We start from the raw sequence: 12,611 nt of genomic DNA on the forward strand, positions 1-12,611 counted from the left end.
AGATCACTGTCTGGGGGTGAAGGAGCGGGAGATCACTGTCGAGGGTGAAGGTAGAGTAGATCACTGTCGAGGGTGAAGGTGGAGTAGATCACTGTCGAGGGTGAAGGTGGAGTAGATCACTGCCAGAGTGAAGGAGGGATAGGTCACTGTTGAGGGTGAAGGAGGGTTAGAAGATTGTCGAGGGTGAAGGAGGGGTAGATCCTTAGTAAATAAAGTGTAAAGAATTGAACAAAACATGGACAACCTCAGTCACTTGATATTTCACGTTGAGACATGGCCATTTCATGAAGTGAACCAAACTTGCTCTCTATCATTATCCATCTTTAAAACCAACTTCTTTAATGCATTCCAAAATCAGTTTTTCTTATAATACATATACTTGTCTTTTGAACATTTTTTTTAAAAAGGGACCTCTCCTGAGAACTGGGTAAAAGAAAATGTTCTACTGACTTCTCTTATTTCTAGGCACGGAGAGTTGAGGTGGGGAGGGATTCTTGACAATTTGTCAGCTACATGTGTCCTTTTCCAGTCTGCAAAATGTACATATTACTTCATTAATTAAGAGTTGAAAAATACAATTTATTCTGAATGTCTTAATTGCACGAGAACGTGAGGAGGCCGTTTAAGCCCTTGCATTAGTTTTACTATTCAGTTCGGTTATGACTGATTAGTATCGTTTAAAACCTTCCATTCAGCTCAGTTTCATAACCCATCATAATTTATAATCTTAAAAAAAACCCTCAAGTAACGCAACGCTGAGTGACTGTCAATCTTAATGTGTTTCCCCTGGGTAAGCATTAGAGGTATTATATGTTTTACATACACTCTTGTATTATGTGGTGCCTGGTGAAGCAACTCCATCTCATTTTGAAATTTTTAGTTAGCCTGGTTTAGGGAAGATTGTACTGACAACAGATAATAGGTGCAGGAGTAGGCCATTCAGCCCTTCGAGCCAGCACCACCATTCATTATGATCATGGCTGATCATCCTCAATCAGTATCTGTTCCTGCCTTATCCCCATAACCCTTGATTCCAATATCTTTAAGAGCTCTATCCATCTATTTCTTGAAAGTATCCAGAGACTTGGCCTCCTCAGCCTTCTGGGGCAGAGCATTCCATACATCACTACTTTTTGGATTTCTTCTACTCTACATGGAAGAACTGTTTACTGATGTTTACCCTTGAGTGACCTAAATTAATTATACAATAATTAGGAGTTGTTCTTTAGCCTTCCCACCAGAAAAAAAACAATTCCTCATTTGTACTGTTCCACATTATTACTGGTACGTGTGCTGTGACTTAAAGATAGGTTCTTGGCTCCTTGTCTGTTTTGGTTTCACACGGAGCTATTTCTTGTCAGTGTTAGTTTGTTATTGTCTTCTGCTATCACTGGACAGAGCAAGAAAGTAGATCCCAAGACTATCCAAATCAGAATGGGAATCTAATCCATGCTGTTGGTGATGTTCTGCATCACAACCTGGTCATTTAGCTAGCCAGCACTATTATGATATAAAGATGCTTTCATGAATTTCATGTTCTTTGCACTGAATGTTGTCATATCTTTTCAGATTTCTGCTCCACAGTGACAATAGTGGATCCTTCTAATGCAAGACTCAATTGTGTGCTTTTCAGTGGGAATGTTGATTTACTTCCTAAAATCCACAAAATGGGAGATGTGGTTCGATTCCATAGAATCAAGGTGAGCTTGTTAATTTCCCTTGCGTGATGACAACCCTAGCCTTTCTTCCCAAAGAAAGTCGAGCTGAGAAAGAAACAAAATTTTTGCAGCATCTTTCACAGCATCTGGATGATCCAAAGAACTTTATGACCAGTGAGATCCAAGTATGTTAATTCGCACAGAGCAAGATCCTTGACACAATATTGAGATAAATGACTTGATCAGTGCTTCCAAAATCATTTTCCAATCTGACTGCGTTTTAATAATTAAAATATAACATGATCTCAGATTAAGAGTCTTAGAAGTCTTCAGTATAATGATCATCATGCACCTGGCATCTCCACAACTCAAAAGAAGTCATACTTTTCTGACTGGTACCTTAAGCACTTGTAGCAATACTGACTTGCTTCAGTCTTACCATGTCTCACTCCTTTCTCCAGCATTTCTTCCAAATTGGTCAGAGCTAATTGTTGTAGAGAAGAATTCAAGTTTCACCTTCCTAAAAAGATGATGAGGATGGGTTTCCATGCAGGGTGTACATTTAATAATCCACTTGCAACTAATTAGAATGAATGCACATTATGAAATGTTATGTGTGACTAGCATTACACAATGATCACTTACTCCTTAATTACAGAAAATGTAACTACCATTCATATCCTTGAAGTTTTTTTTTAACAAGTTTATCCTCACTCCGCTTTGATATTACCAAAGGTAGTGGGAGGAAAATGAGAAGTATTGAATCAGGTTTGAGGCAGTTTAACAATCCAAGTTAACTTGTGCATACATGAATAGAACCATCCACAATGTTTTTTTATAAATTTACTTGTATGCTGACTGTTAATTTTTTTCATTATGTACTGAAGTGACATTTCGTTCTCTGGGCAATGGAGAGATGGAATGCAAACTATTCCATGAATTAATCGTAGAATGAGATGACACTGAGTTAGGCCATTTGGCCTACCCTGCCTGTCCCGGTTTCTTTTCGTGCTCCAGTTACTCTGTGCTCTTTCCCATAGCTGTGTACGTTTTCTCTTCAGGTATTTGCCCAATTCTCCTTTATTTGTTATGATTGAGTTTGCTCCCACCACCCTTTCCAGATCATTATAACTCACTGAGTGAAAACACTTTTTCTGTTGCCTCAGCTCTGGTTCTGTTATCTGTCACCTTAAATCGGTGTTCTCTGGTTGTGAATCCTTCTGCGTTTTCTCCTCCTTTACTCTGTCAGAATAAATGATGACTTTCAACAGTTCTATTAAAGCTGTCCTGAACCAGAAGAACAAAGGAAATAGGAGTTGAAGTAGATAATGTGGCCTTGGAGTCTGCTCCTCTATGGAGCTAGTTCATGGCTGATCTTTCACCTTAATGCCATTTTTCCAAACTGTTCTAATTACTATTTTACACATGGATGTTTGTCACCCTCAATGACTGAACCTCCAGAGCCCTCCAAGGTTGGGAATTCCAATGATTCATTGCCATTTGAGTGAAGAAATTCCTCCTCATCTCAGTCCTAAATGACTTGTGTCTTATTCTGAGATTGTGTCCCCTGATTGCAGACTTCCGAGTCAGGGGAAACATCCTTTCTTCATCTACTCTGTCAGTCCCTGCAAGATGTTTCTATGTCTCAATAAGATCAACCCCCATTCTTCCAAACTCAAAAGAGTATTCAGACCCAGTTTCTCAATTGCTCCTTACAGGGCAGTCCCAACAATCCCAGGAATCTGTGTGGTCTACCTTTGTTGCACTATGCCCATGACAATTATTTGCTTCCTTCGAAAATAGACCAAAACTGTACACAATACTCCAGGCTTTTACCAAGAGCCCTGTACAACTACAGCAGAGTTCATTACTCCTGTATGAAAGTTCCCTTGCAGTAAAAGTGAACTTACCATTTGCTTGCCTATTGGTTGCTGCACCTGCAGTTTAGCTTTCAATGATTCATGAACATCAATATTCAGTACATTTGGACGTCTATAAGAAATGCCCTTCATCTTTGATCACCTTAACAAACTGGATAACTCCGCATTTTGTTCACTTTACGTTACATCTTCCAAGTTCTTGCTCACTAATCTAGACAGTATAAATCCTCATTGCATCATTCCTTCTCATGCCTCACATTCCCATCTAATTTGGGATTATCACCAAACATGGCAATATTAGATTTGGGGCCCCAATTCTAATGCATTGATGTATATTGTGAACAGCTGGGGTCCAAGCCCAAGGTATTGCAGCCTGGCACTTTGATCTGTTATTACTATTTTCTGTTTTCTGTTCCTTAACCAATTTCTCAATCTTTGCATGATGTAATGTTGTTTACGAACTTGGTGTGTGAAACCTTATGAAAATTCAAACACACTACATCCACCTCCCTTCATGCTAGCTACATCCTCAAAAAACTCCAAGAGATTTTCACTCATGATTTCCCTTGCATGAATTCCTATTAACTCTTCCGAATGTTGTCCTTCCCTGTTATTTTCTAAGTGTCCAGTTATCACATCTTTTGTAATAGGTTTAAGTGTTTTTCTGAGCTGGAACATCTCTCGTCTCTCCACATAACTGGTGTCTGTCATTCCTGAGCTCATTTGAGTAAATCTCCTCTGAAGGTCTTTCCAAGGCTTTGACATTCTTTCTGAAGTGTGATGCGTAGAATTGAACACCGTCCTAACCAGTGTTTTAACTAAATTAAGCAAAACGTCCTTGTATTTGGACTGTCTACCCTTATCAATTAAGCCAAGGATCTTATTTTTTTAAAAAGCTATCATTCATCTATTCCAGTGACCTGGGCGTATACTCAGCCCCAAATTTCACTGTTTCTGTAGGTCCTTAGAATTGGATCAATCAGATCGAAATGCCAGTCCAGATTTTTTGAAACAAAATGTCTCACTTCATGCACCATTTCTGTGAATATAATCTGCCATGTGTCTGCCTTTTTCACCAGTCCATGTTTTTCTTCCTGAAGTTACTATCCTCCTCATTACTTATTCTCTTTCTAAACTTCATATTGAATACAAACTTTGCCAGTTTTCCCATATACCCAGGCCCAGACAATTAATACATATTGAAAAGTGTGGTTGTAATACTGGCTGCTGGGTTACACCATTGTATACCTCTGCAAAGTCCAAAAAAGAACAACTATTCGTCAATATTAGAGTCATAGAGATGTACAGCACAGAAACAGACCCTTCGGTCCAGCTTGTCCATGCTGACCAGATATCCCAACCTAATCTAGTCCCACCTGCCAGCATCTGGCTGATATCCCTCCAAACCCTTCCTATTCATATACCCATCCAGATGCCTTTTAAATGTTGCAATTTTACCAGCTTCCACCACTTCCTCTGGCAATTCATTCCATTAATTCCATACATTCATCACCCTCCATGTGAAAAAGCTGTCCGTTGGGTCCCTTTTGTGTCTTTCCCCTCTCACACTAAACCTATGCCCTCTAGTTCTGGACTCACACACCCCAGGGAAAAGACTTTGTCTATTTATCCTATCCATGCCTCTCATGATTCTATAAACCTCTATAAGGGCACCCCTGAGCCTCTGACGTTCCAGGGAAAACAAACTTAACCTATTCAGCCTCTCCCTGAAACTCACATCCTCCAACTCTGGCGACATCCTTGTAAATCTTTTCTGAACTCTTTCAAGTTTCACAACATCTTTCCGATAGGAAGGAGATCAGAATTGCACACAATATTCCAAAAGTGGCCTAACCAATGTCCTGTACAGCCGCAACATGATCTCTCAACTCCTGTACTCAATACTCTGACCAATAAAGAAATGCATACCAAACACCTCCTTCACTATCCTGTCTACCTGTGACTACTTTAAAGTGACTATGAAACTGAACTCCAAGGTCTCTTTATTCTCTGCTTTCTGTCCTTTTAGCCAGTTTTGTATTCATGCTGCCACTACCCCTTTAATCCTATTAGTTAACTTTATTAATCAGTCTATTATCTGGTATATATTTGAGAATGAATTGTGCTCACATGAGATTGTGATGCTATATATCAAGCCTGACCTTTCATGGTGGTATTGATTACAACAGCACTAGAAAATACCTGCTACTTGTATGATGAAAATGATTGCAGAGTCTTAATGCATGCTAATCAGCTCTTAGAGACAAAGTTTCGAAATATTTAAAACTGACCCTTTTGAAAATTATTTGATATAAAGTCCTGAAGCCCACCTCAACAAACTTATGCTGTTGCATGAGTTGTCTTCTCTTCCCTATAAGGTTAGAAGTAGAAATCTTTGAGGGTTGCACAGTGTTCGATACTACTCGCAAATTATCAGCTAAAGTTGCGGTTTGTTGGACCCATGCAACAAAATCTGATTAATGTTAAGGCTTAGATTGTTAAGTATTAAATAATATTGTGCCCGGAAATGTCCATGTCCAGCAAGAGATTCATTCTAGGTAACATGGCACTTATCATTGACTAGAAAGGTAACTGTTCCAGGTGTACAAATGCGCAAACTACAAGAGAAAGCCGAAGACTAGGAATTCTGTGGTAATTCATTTTCTGACCTCACCAAACCCAACAAGGCACAAGGCAGGGGTCTGACTGAATATTTTCCACTTGCCTGGGTGGGTGTAGCTCCAACAGCATTGAGACATCTCAAGACCATCCAAGAAAAAGTAACTATTTGAATTGCACCCAATCCAGCACCTTAAACATTCACTCCCTCTGCAATCTGTGCCTTGGGCACCTGAGTGTACTACCTTCAAAATACAGTCCTGCAAACCTGCTAAGTTCCCTTCCAAAGCCGCAAGCTTTTCCCACCGAGAAGGTCAAAGGCAACACTGAAGGGCTTTTGCCCGAAACATCGATTTTACTGCTCCTCGGATGCTGCCTGAACTGCTGTGCTTTTCCAGCACCACTAATCCAGAATCTGGTTTCCAGCATCTACAGTCCTTGTTTTGACCTACACATGAATAAGCACCCACAAGTTCCCCTCCAAAGCATACACCTCTCTGACGTAGAGATAAACTACCATTTCTTCATTATTATATTCAATCCCTATTAACCCTTTGCATGTGCTTACACTACATGAACTGCAGCAGTTCAAGGTGGAATGGGCAATATACGTTAGCCTTGCCAGTAAGAAACCAGTGAATGAACAGGAAAACAGAAATTGCTGATATTGGTGAAATGCCAATGTTTAAGAGAGTTTAGGAAACTGGATCAATCATGACACCAGATTTGGAATGTTAATGGGACTGAATCCGAATGGGCAACTGAGAAGGGTGTGGCAGTGAATGCCTTGAAGATTGTTTTAAAGTTTAAAGAACCTATGAGTTAAGTCTTGTCTAGAAAATGGTTGGAAAAAAGGAAGAATGCATTTTTGGATGTAGAAGAGAAGAGAGTTCAATAAGTCAGAAAGATGAGCAAGATTAAGAGAGCAGTTGGGAAGTTGAGTAAAAGAATGTTGATGTTTTCTTCTATATTATTATGTAACAACTTAAAACATTATATTTACATTTAAGTTTATTTACATTTGTTTTGCGTTTTTAACATGTTCAGCAACTTGGAAAGAGCAGTGCTGGGATTAACAGTTGACATTCATTTTGACAACAAACAATGAAAGCAGAGATCAGGGATAATGACCAAGTTGTTTGATCAAAGAGAACAAAATTAGAAGACGTGTGCTGGGTAGAAATGTCAAGACATTTAGAAATGATTGGAATTCTAATGACCAAGGACAAAAGTAGCAGAAAGTGCCAATGGTGGAATTGTTAAAATCAGGAATGTGTCACCCACTAGGATCTCAGGAGCACAGAGAATCAGAGCAGCGAAGAGCCGGAGGCGATTCCAGAGCTAACAAAGAGTATATAGGGATATGAAATCCAGGATGGTAATTTTAAAATTGAGTCATTGCTGTACCGTGAATCAGTGTAGGTCAATGAAGATTGGAGTTATGGTAAATGGGGCTTGATAGGATTTAGAATCTGACCAACATAGTTTTGGAATGAATTTGTTTATGTAATGTGGGAGTTGGGAGATCTGTCAGGGGAATATTCCAGTTGATAAGTCTTGAGGAAACAAAGGCACTGATGATGTTTGCAGTAAGTTAAGGCAGGGTAGAGTTCGCAATGCTTTTGAGATGAAAGTCGGTGATCTAGCAGGGTTCATAAGACCATAAGCTGTTTGGTTCAGCCTCAGTTAGTGCTGGGAGGACAGCTAGTTTATGAAGGGGGTTAAAGATGGTTAGTTTACCTTCATGATATTTAACTGGAGGGAGTTTCTCCACATCCAGAATTGGAAGTCAGTAACATGTTTGATGAATTGGCTACAGAAAGCGTGAGAGAGATGGCAATCAGGTAGAGCTGGTTGCCATCTTGTATATGGTGAACCCAATGATGTCCTTTTAGATAACGCCATTAATATGCAGATGGGAAAAAGGAAAACGAATCCAGAGGACAGGGTATGGAAAGTGAAGGCACTGCAGCTGAATCCCTGACTGTGACTTTGTGAATAAAAACAGAAGCAGGCAAATGTAGATCCCCCAATTGGACAATGAAAGGAGGCGATGGTGTTCCTTAGTCTGTTCAACAATGTCAAAGGTTGAGAAGGATGAGAAAGTCTAGCTTACCAGAGTAATAGTCACAGTCACATTGGATGCCCTTTCAAATTTTGATAAAGCATATTTCAGTACCGTGAGTGATGTAGACTGGGTAATTTGAGGAATTAAAATGTTAATGGACTTGGAAGGTGACAATGTGCTCAAGGAATTTGCAAAAGAGTTTGGAGATGGGGTGTAGGGAATAATCGTCATTTTCAAGGGGTTTAGGGTAACTTTCTGGAAAAAGTAGTAAGGAGAGGGGGACAAGTACAGATGATAAAGAGCTATTATCAGGTAATGTAGGGGTCAGGAAGGAACATTGATTAGTCAACAGTTTCAAGCTTGGATAGGGCATGAAAGAAAATGAGAGAGAAACTGGAGAAAAAATTCAAGCTAAGGCAAGAGAAACACGGAGGGAAGTTTGACCTTTTGAACTATTGCACAGAAGGAAGCAGCTGATTGGGTAATCTCAGCTTGACTGCCGAAAATCCTGCTTACATTTTATTATTGAAGCTGAGGGTGGAAGAGGCAGAGGGGAGTGTCTTCTTTTTTTAAAAAAAAGCATAGTTTTTATTGAAGAAGAACAGTCAGAGATTCTCTTTCCATTCCCCGTTGGAGACCTTGAAATAGTGAGTAGCTTTAGCAGAGTCTAGAAGCACGTTATGTGGTCCAGTTAGATGTAACAATGAATGGCTAAACCAGTTATTTGCCATAAAAGTTCAAGTTCTGTCTCCCTTCGAGCTTGTAAAATGAATTTGAAAAATTAGCCTAATGTTTCATCTTTTATGTTTTACCTGTTTAAACCTTTATTATCCATATATTTTAAGAATGCATTGAAATATTTGGATAGTTGTTTGTAGATGTGGCTGTGGCTATTAATATGTTATCAAAATTGCCTTTAGGATACTTGGAAAGATAATTGGATGAATGACTTCCAGCTGCTATAAATGGAGTATGCGGGCTGAATATATTAGATTTATGGGCCGTTCCTCAGGGTAGCAGTGGAATAGCACAATTCAGTCAATTTTCAGTTAAAGTGGTGAACTAAGTTTGATTCATATTTTCCACTGATCCTTGTTCCTCATCCTCTGCCACTAAGTAATCCTTAATCACTGGGTGTATGTGACTAAGCGATGGAGGGAGGAAGATTGACTGTTCGTGACATTTTATCCCTGTCTCACTCTGGATAATCTTCTGTGATGGCATTATTGGCACTGAAATCTCTCAGCTTGCAGTACCTTTTAATAATATCTATCCATGACGAACCGTATTAGAGTTCCAAATGCTGAAAAAAAAAATCTGTTTTTCTTTCTTTCCCTCTATAAAATTCATCACCACAGCACCTTAGTTATTCCTGGATATGTACAGATCAGTGCTGTTTTGAGAGGTAAAGAAAACCCAAACGACTCATCCAAAAATGTAATAACTGGACACTTCATGGAAATCACAGAAATGGGTTAAGGATGATCCCACAAGGATTCTTGGCTTCTTCCATCCCTTGTGAAAGTATCTCACCACCTGCTGTGATGGGCGCAAAACACACTTAACTATTGAAAATACATGTTATGTTACAACATAGTGTGGCAGATGTTATGGACCAGACCAAACCTCCTCACAATAAACTAAGAAGTTAGCCTAATTCCTCACATTTTCTTGTTTTAATAGCAAGTGCCAGCCATTGTGTTCTGGATGCAATTCGATTAGTCCAATTATCAGATTTGAAGCAAAACACACTTTACTCATGCACATAGTTACAATGTAACAAAAGAAAGGAGAAATTGGAATAACTTAACTCCATTGGAAAACCTAACAGATTAATAGGTTATCAGTTACTGTTTCCAATATAGTAACATGCCATAAACACACCCAGAGAGGGAAGGACGCAGCTTCCAAACCCAGCTTCATGACCCCAGCAACTGCTAGTGGAAATTAAAAACTAAAATTCCTGGTTCTGTGGCAGCATGGCCCAATCCATTCAGGCTGCCTCAGTTGTTCCTAAGTAAAAAAGGAAACCCACAACCTCGCAAAATGTTTACTCTAATAGCTCGGGGTAGACTGCGTAGCACCTCTCTCTGAGCCTTTCCAACAAAATACCTCTGAAAGGTATGATATGATCGCACAGGTCAGCTGTGGCACAGCTGGTAGCACCCATCTCTGATTCAGAAAATCGTGAGCTCAAGTTCCACTGTGAAACTTAAAATCACACACCAGGGTAGCTCTGAACTGTTGGAGGTGACTCGCATCAGATGTGAGGTTAAACCTAGTTCCCATTTCCCTTTTAGGTAAAGGATATAAACGATCGTGTGGCATTGCTTCAAAGATGTATAGAGGAGTTTTCTATGGTGTTCTGGCTAATATCCCTCAATTCACACCACAAAAATACAGTATTTGGTCTTTGTAATGTTTCTGTTGATGGAAGTTGCTGTACAAAAATTAGACCATTAGGACCTGAGGTGATTCTGATGTTTAAATCACTGAGCAGTGACATCTAAGCTTGAGCCGAAAATCCCATAATCATGAATTTATATGAAATGTTGGAGAATTACTGAGTCAAAAACTAATGTAAGGATCCCCATGAACTGTTCTACCTTGGGAATAGCTGGAACACTGAGGTAAAATTAAAGTGAATTTTGGGAGGCTGTGGCATACTCTATTTTAATTCAATGCAGAGAAGTAAATCAATCCTCAAGGTCTTATGTATGATGCAACTCTTGAAGTAGGCAGCAAATAGGGGAACCAAATTTAAAACCCTAACAAACTAAAATGTAGTCCTGCATTGTTTAATTTTCATGTACGGTAAAGGTTTTATTTTAAAATGTGAAATTCTGTGGCATAATTTATTTTGGTTAATGACTGGATGTGTGATTTTTTAATTTAAATTTCCTGCTGTAGGTTCGTAATAGTTGTAATACAGGACACTGCTCCCACTGGTTTTCAAAAAAAAGTCTGATGGAGGACCACAAAATCGAAGCTTTAGTATTTTCTCTGATTAAGGTGGAGGCCTGGCTATCACTTATGCCTTTTGCCACCCAGATTCATTGAGCTATAGACATGTTGACTTGTTCCCAAACTGGAATGCCAAATTAGATTAGATGCACTACATTTTAGAAATAGACCCTTCGGCCCAACAAGTCCATACTGACCCTCTGAAGAGCAACCCACCCAGACCCATTCCTCTACATTTACCACGACTAATGCACCGAGCACCAAGGGCAATTTAGCATGGCCAATTCACCTGACCTGCACATCTTTGGACTATGGGAGGAAACCTGAGCACCTGGAGGAAACCCACTTTGGTTTCCTCCAGGTGCTCAGGTTTCCTCCCACAGTCCAAAGATGTGCAGGTCAGGTGAATTGGCAGACACAGGGAGAACGTGCAAACTCCACACAGACAGTTGCCCTGGTGCTGTGAGGCAACAGTGCTAACCACTGAGCCACTATGCCACCCCACTGTGTCTGCTTCTGTGAACAAATCAAGTAAATAAATAAAGGAACCTCCCTAGTTGCACACAGTCCATTTCCATGGCAATGTGACAGGTTTGGAATGTTCCAAACAGAAATGTAAATCCAATTCTTTTGAATCAAAATCGGTCTTGTTGATTCTGGGACCTCCTTGACTAATTTATATCTTAAGGAGTTAAAAGCCATCCATGCAGATGCCCTGGTTCCACTAAGGAACACTCTGTTTGCTTCAGCATTGTTTGTCAGTTTCTCAGTTTGGTTTTTATTTATTTCTTCAATGAATAAAACAATGAGTTATACATCTCAAAGACATAGTTTTACAAATATGTGATTCATGTTTCAGAAGTGGATTTGAGTGCTTTGGGAGGTCTGGTGGCTGTGAAAGGTGCTATGTAAATGCAAATATTTCATTTAATCTTGAGTATTTTACAAAACTGATTATTTCACAAATCCTGTGTGTGTTTTTTTGGGTGATAGTGATTTCAAGTGTTTTACACACAGACCTTTCAATGGAGTATTTCTGTAATATTTGCTATTTCTTTGAGGGAGCATATTTAAGCGAGCATTTAAACCTGCTAAGTTATGCCATGCTAGCTTCTAAACCACAATTAATGTACCAATGGATGTAATGAGTGAAAGAACTGGCTTAAAGCATTGAAATATATGGGCAATATTGTGATGATGATGCTCCTTTAACAAGGTTATATTGTCCTTAGTTTTTTTTTCAGAATGGTCATAACTGCAGAGGTTTTGGGATGGCTAGTTTGGATGGATTTTAGTACCAGTTTGATTATAGCTAACAGATACTGTCTCAGGCAAAAAGCTTTCAAATTTAAAAAAGAAACTTGTACAATGAAAGGGGAGCGGCCAGTTCTCTCAGCTCAGCTTTTTTTCTAGTCTGGTTTG

At 39.4% G+C, this 12,611-nt stretch overlaps 1 protein-coding gene across 4 annotated transcripts in view; it reads left to right on the plus strand.

Annotated features, from left to right (window-relative positions):
* Positions 1-12,611, plus strand: part of pot1 (protection of telomeres 1 homolog) — a 330,564-nt gene that overhangs the window by 199,824 nt on the left and 118,129 nt on the right. For all 4 annotated transcript variants that reach the window (XM_043709136.1, XM_043709133.1, XM_043709135.1 and 1 more), the window contains exon 8: positions 1,570-1,700. In XM_043709136.1, coding sequence (XP_043565071.1) covers positions 1,570-1,700 — 131 coding nt within the window. The remainder of the gene's footprint in view (positions 1-1,569; positions 1,701-12,611) is intronic.

Source organism: Chiloscyllium plagiosum, chromosome 19 (assembly GCF_004010195.1).
Source record: "Chiloscyllium plagiosum isolate BGI_BamShark_2017 chromosome 19, ASM401019v2, whole genome shotgun sequence".
Lineage (NCBI taxonomy): Eukaryota > Metazoa > Chordata > Chondrichthyes > Orectolobiformes > Hemiscylliidae > Chiloscyllium > Chiloscyllium plagiosum.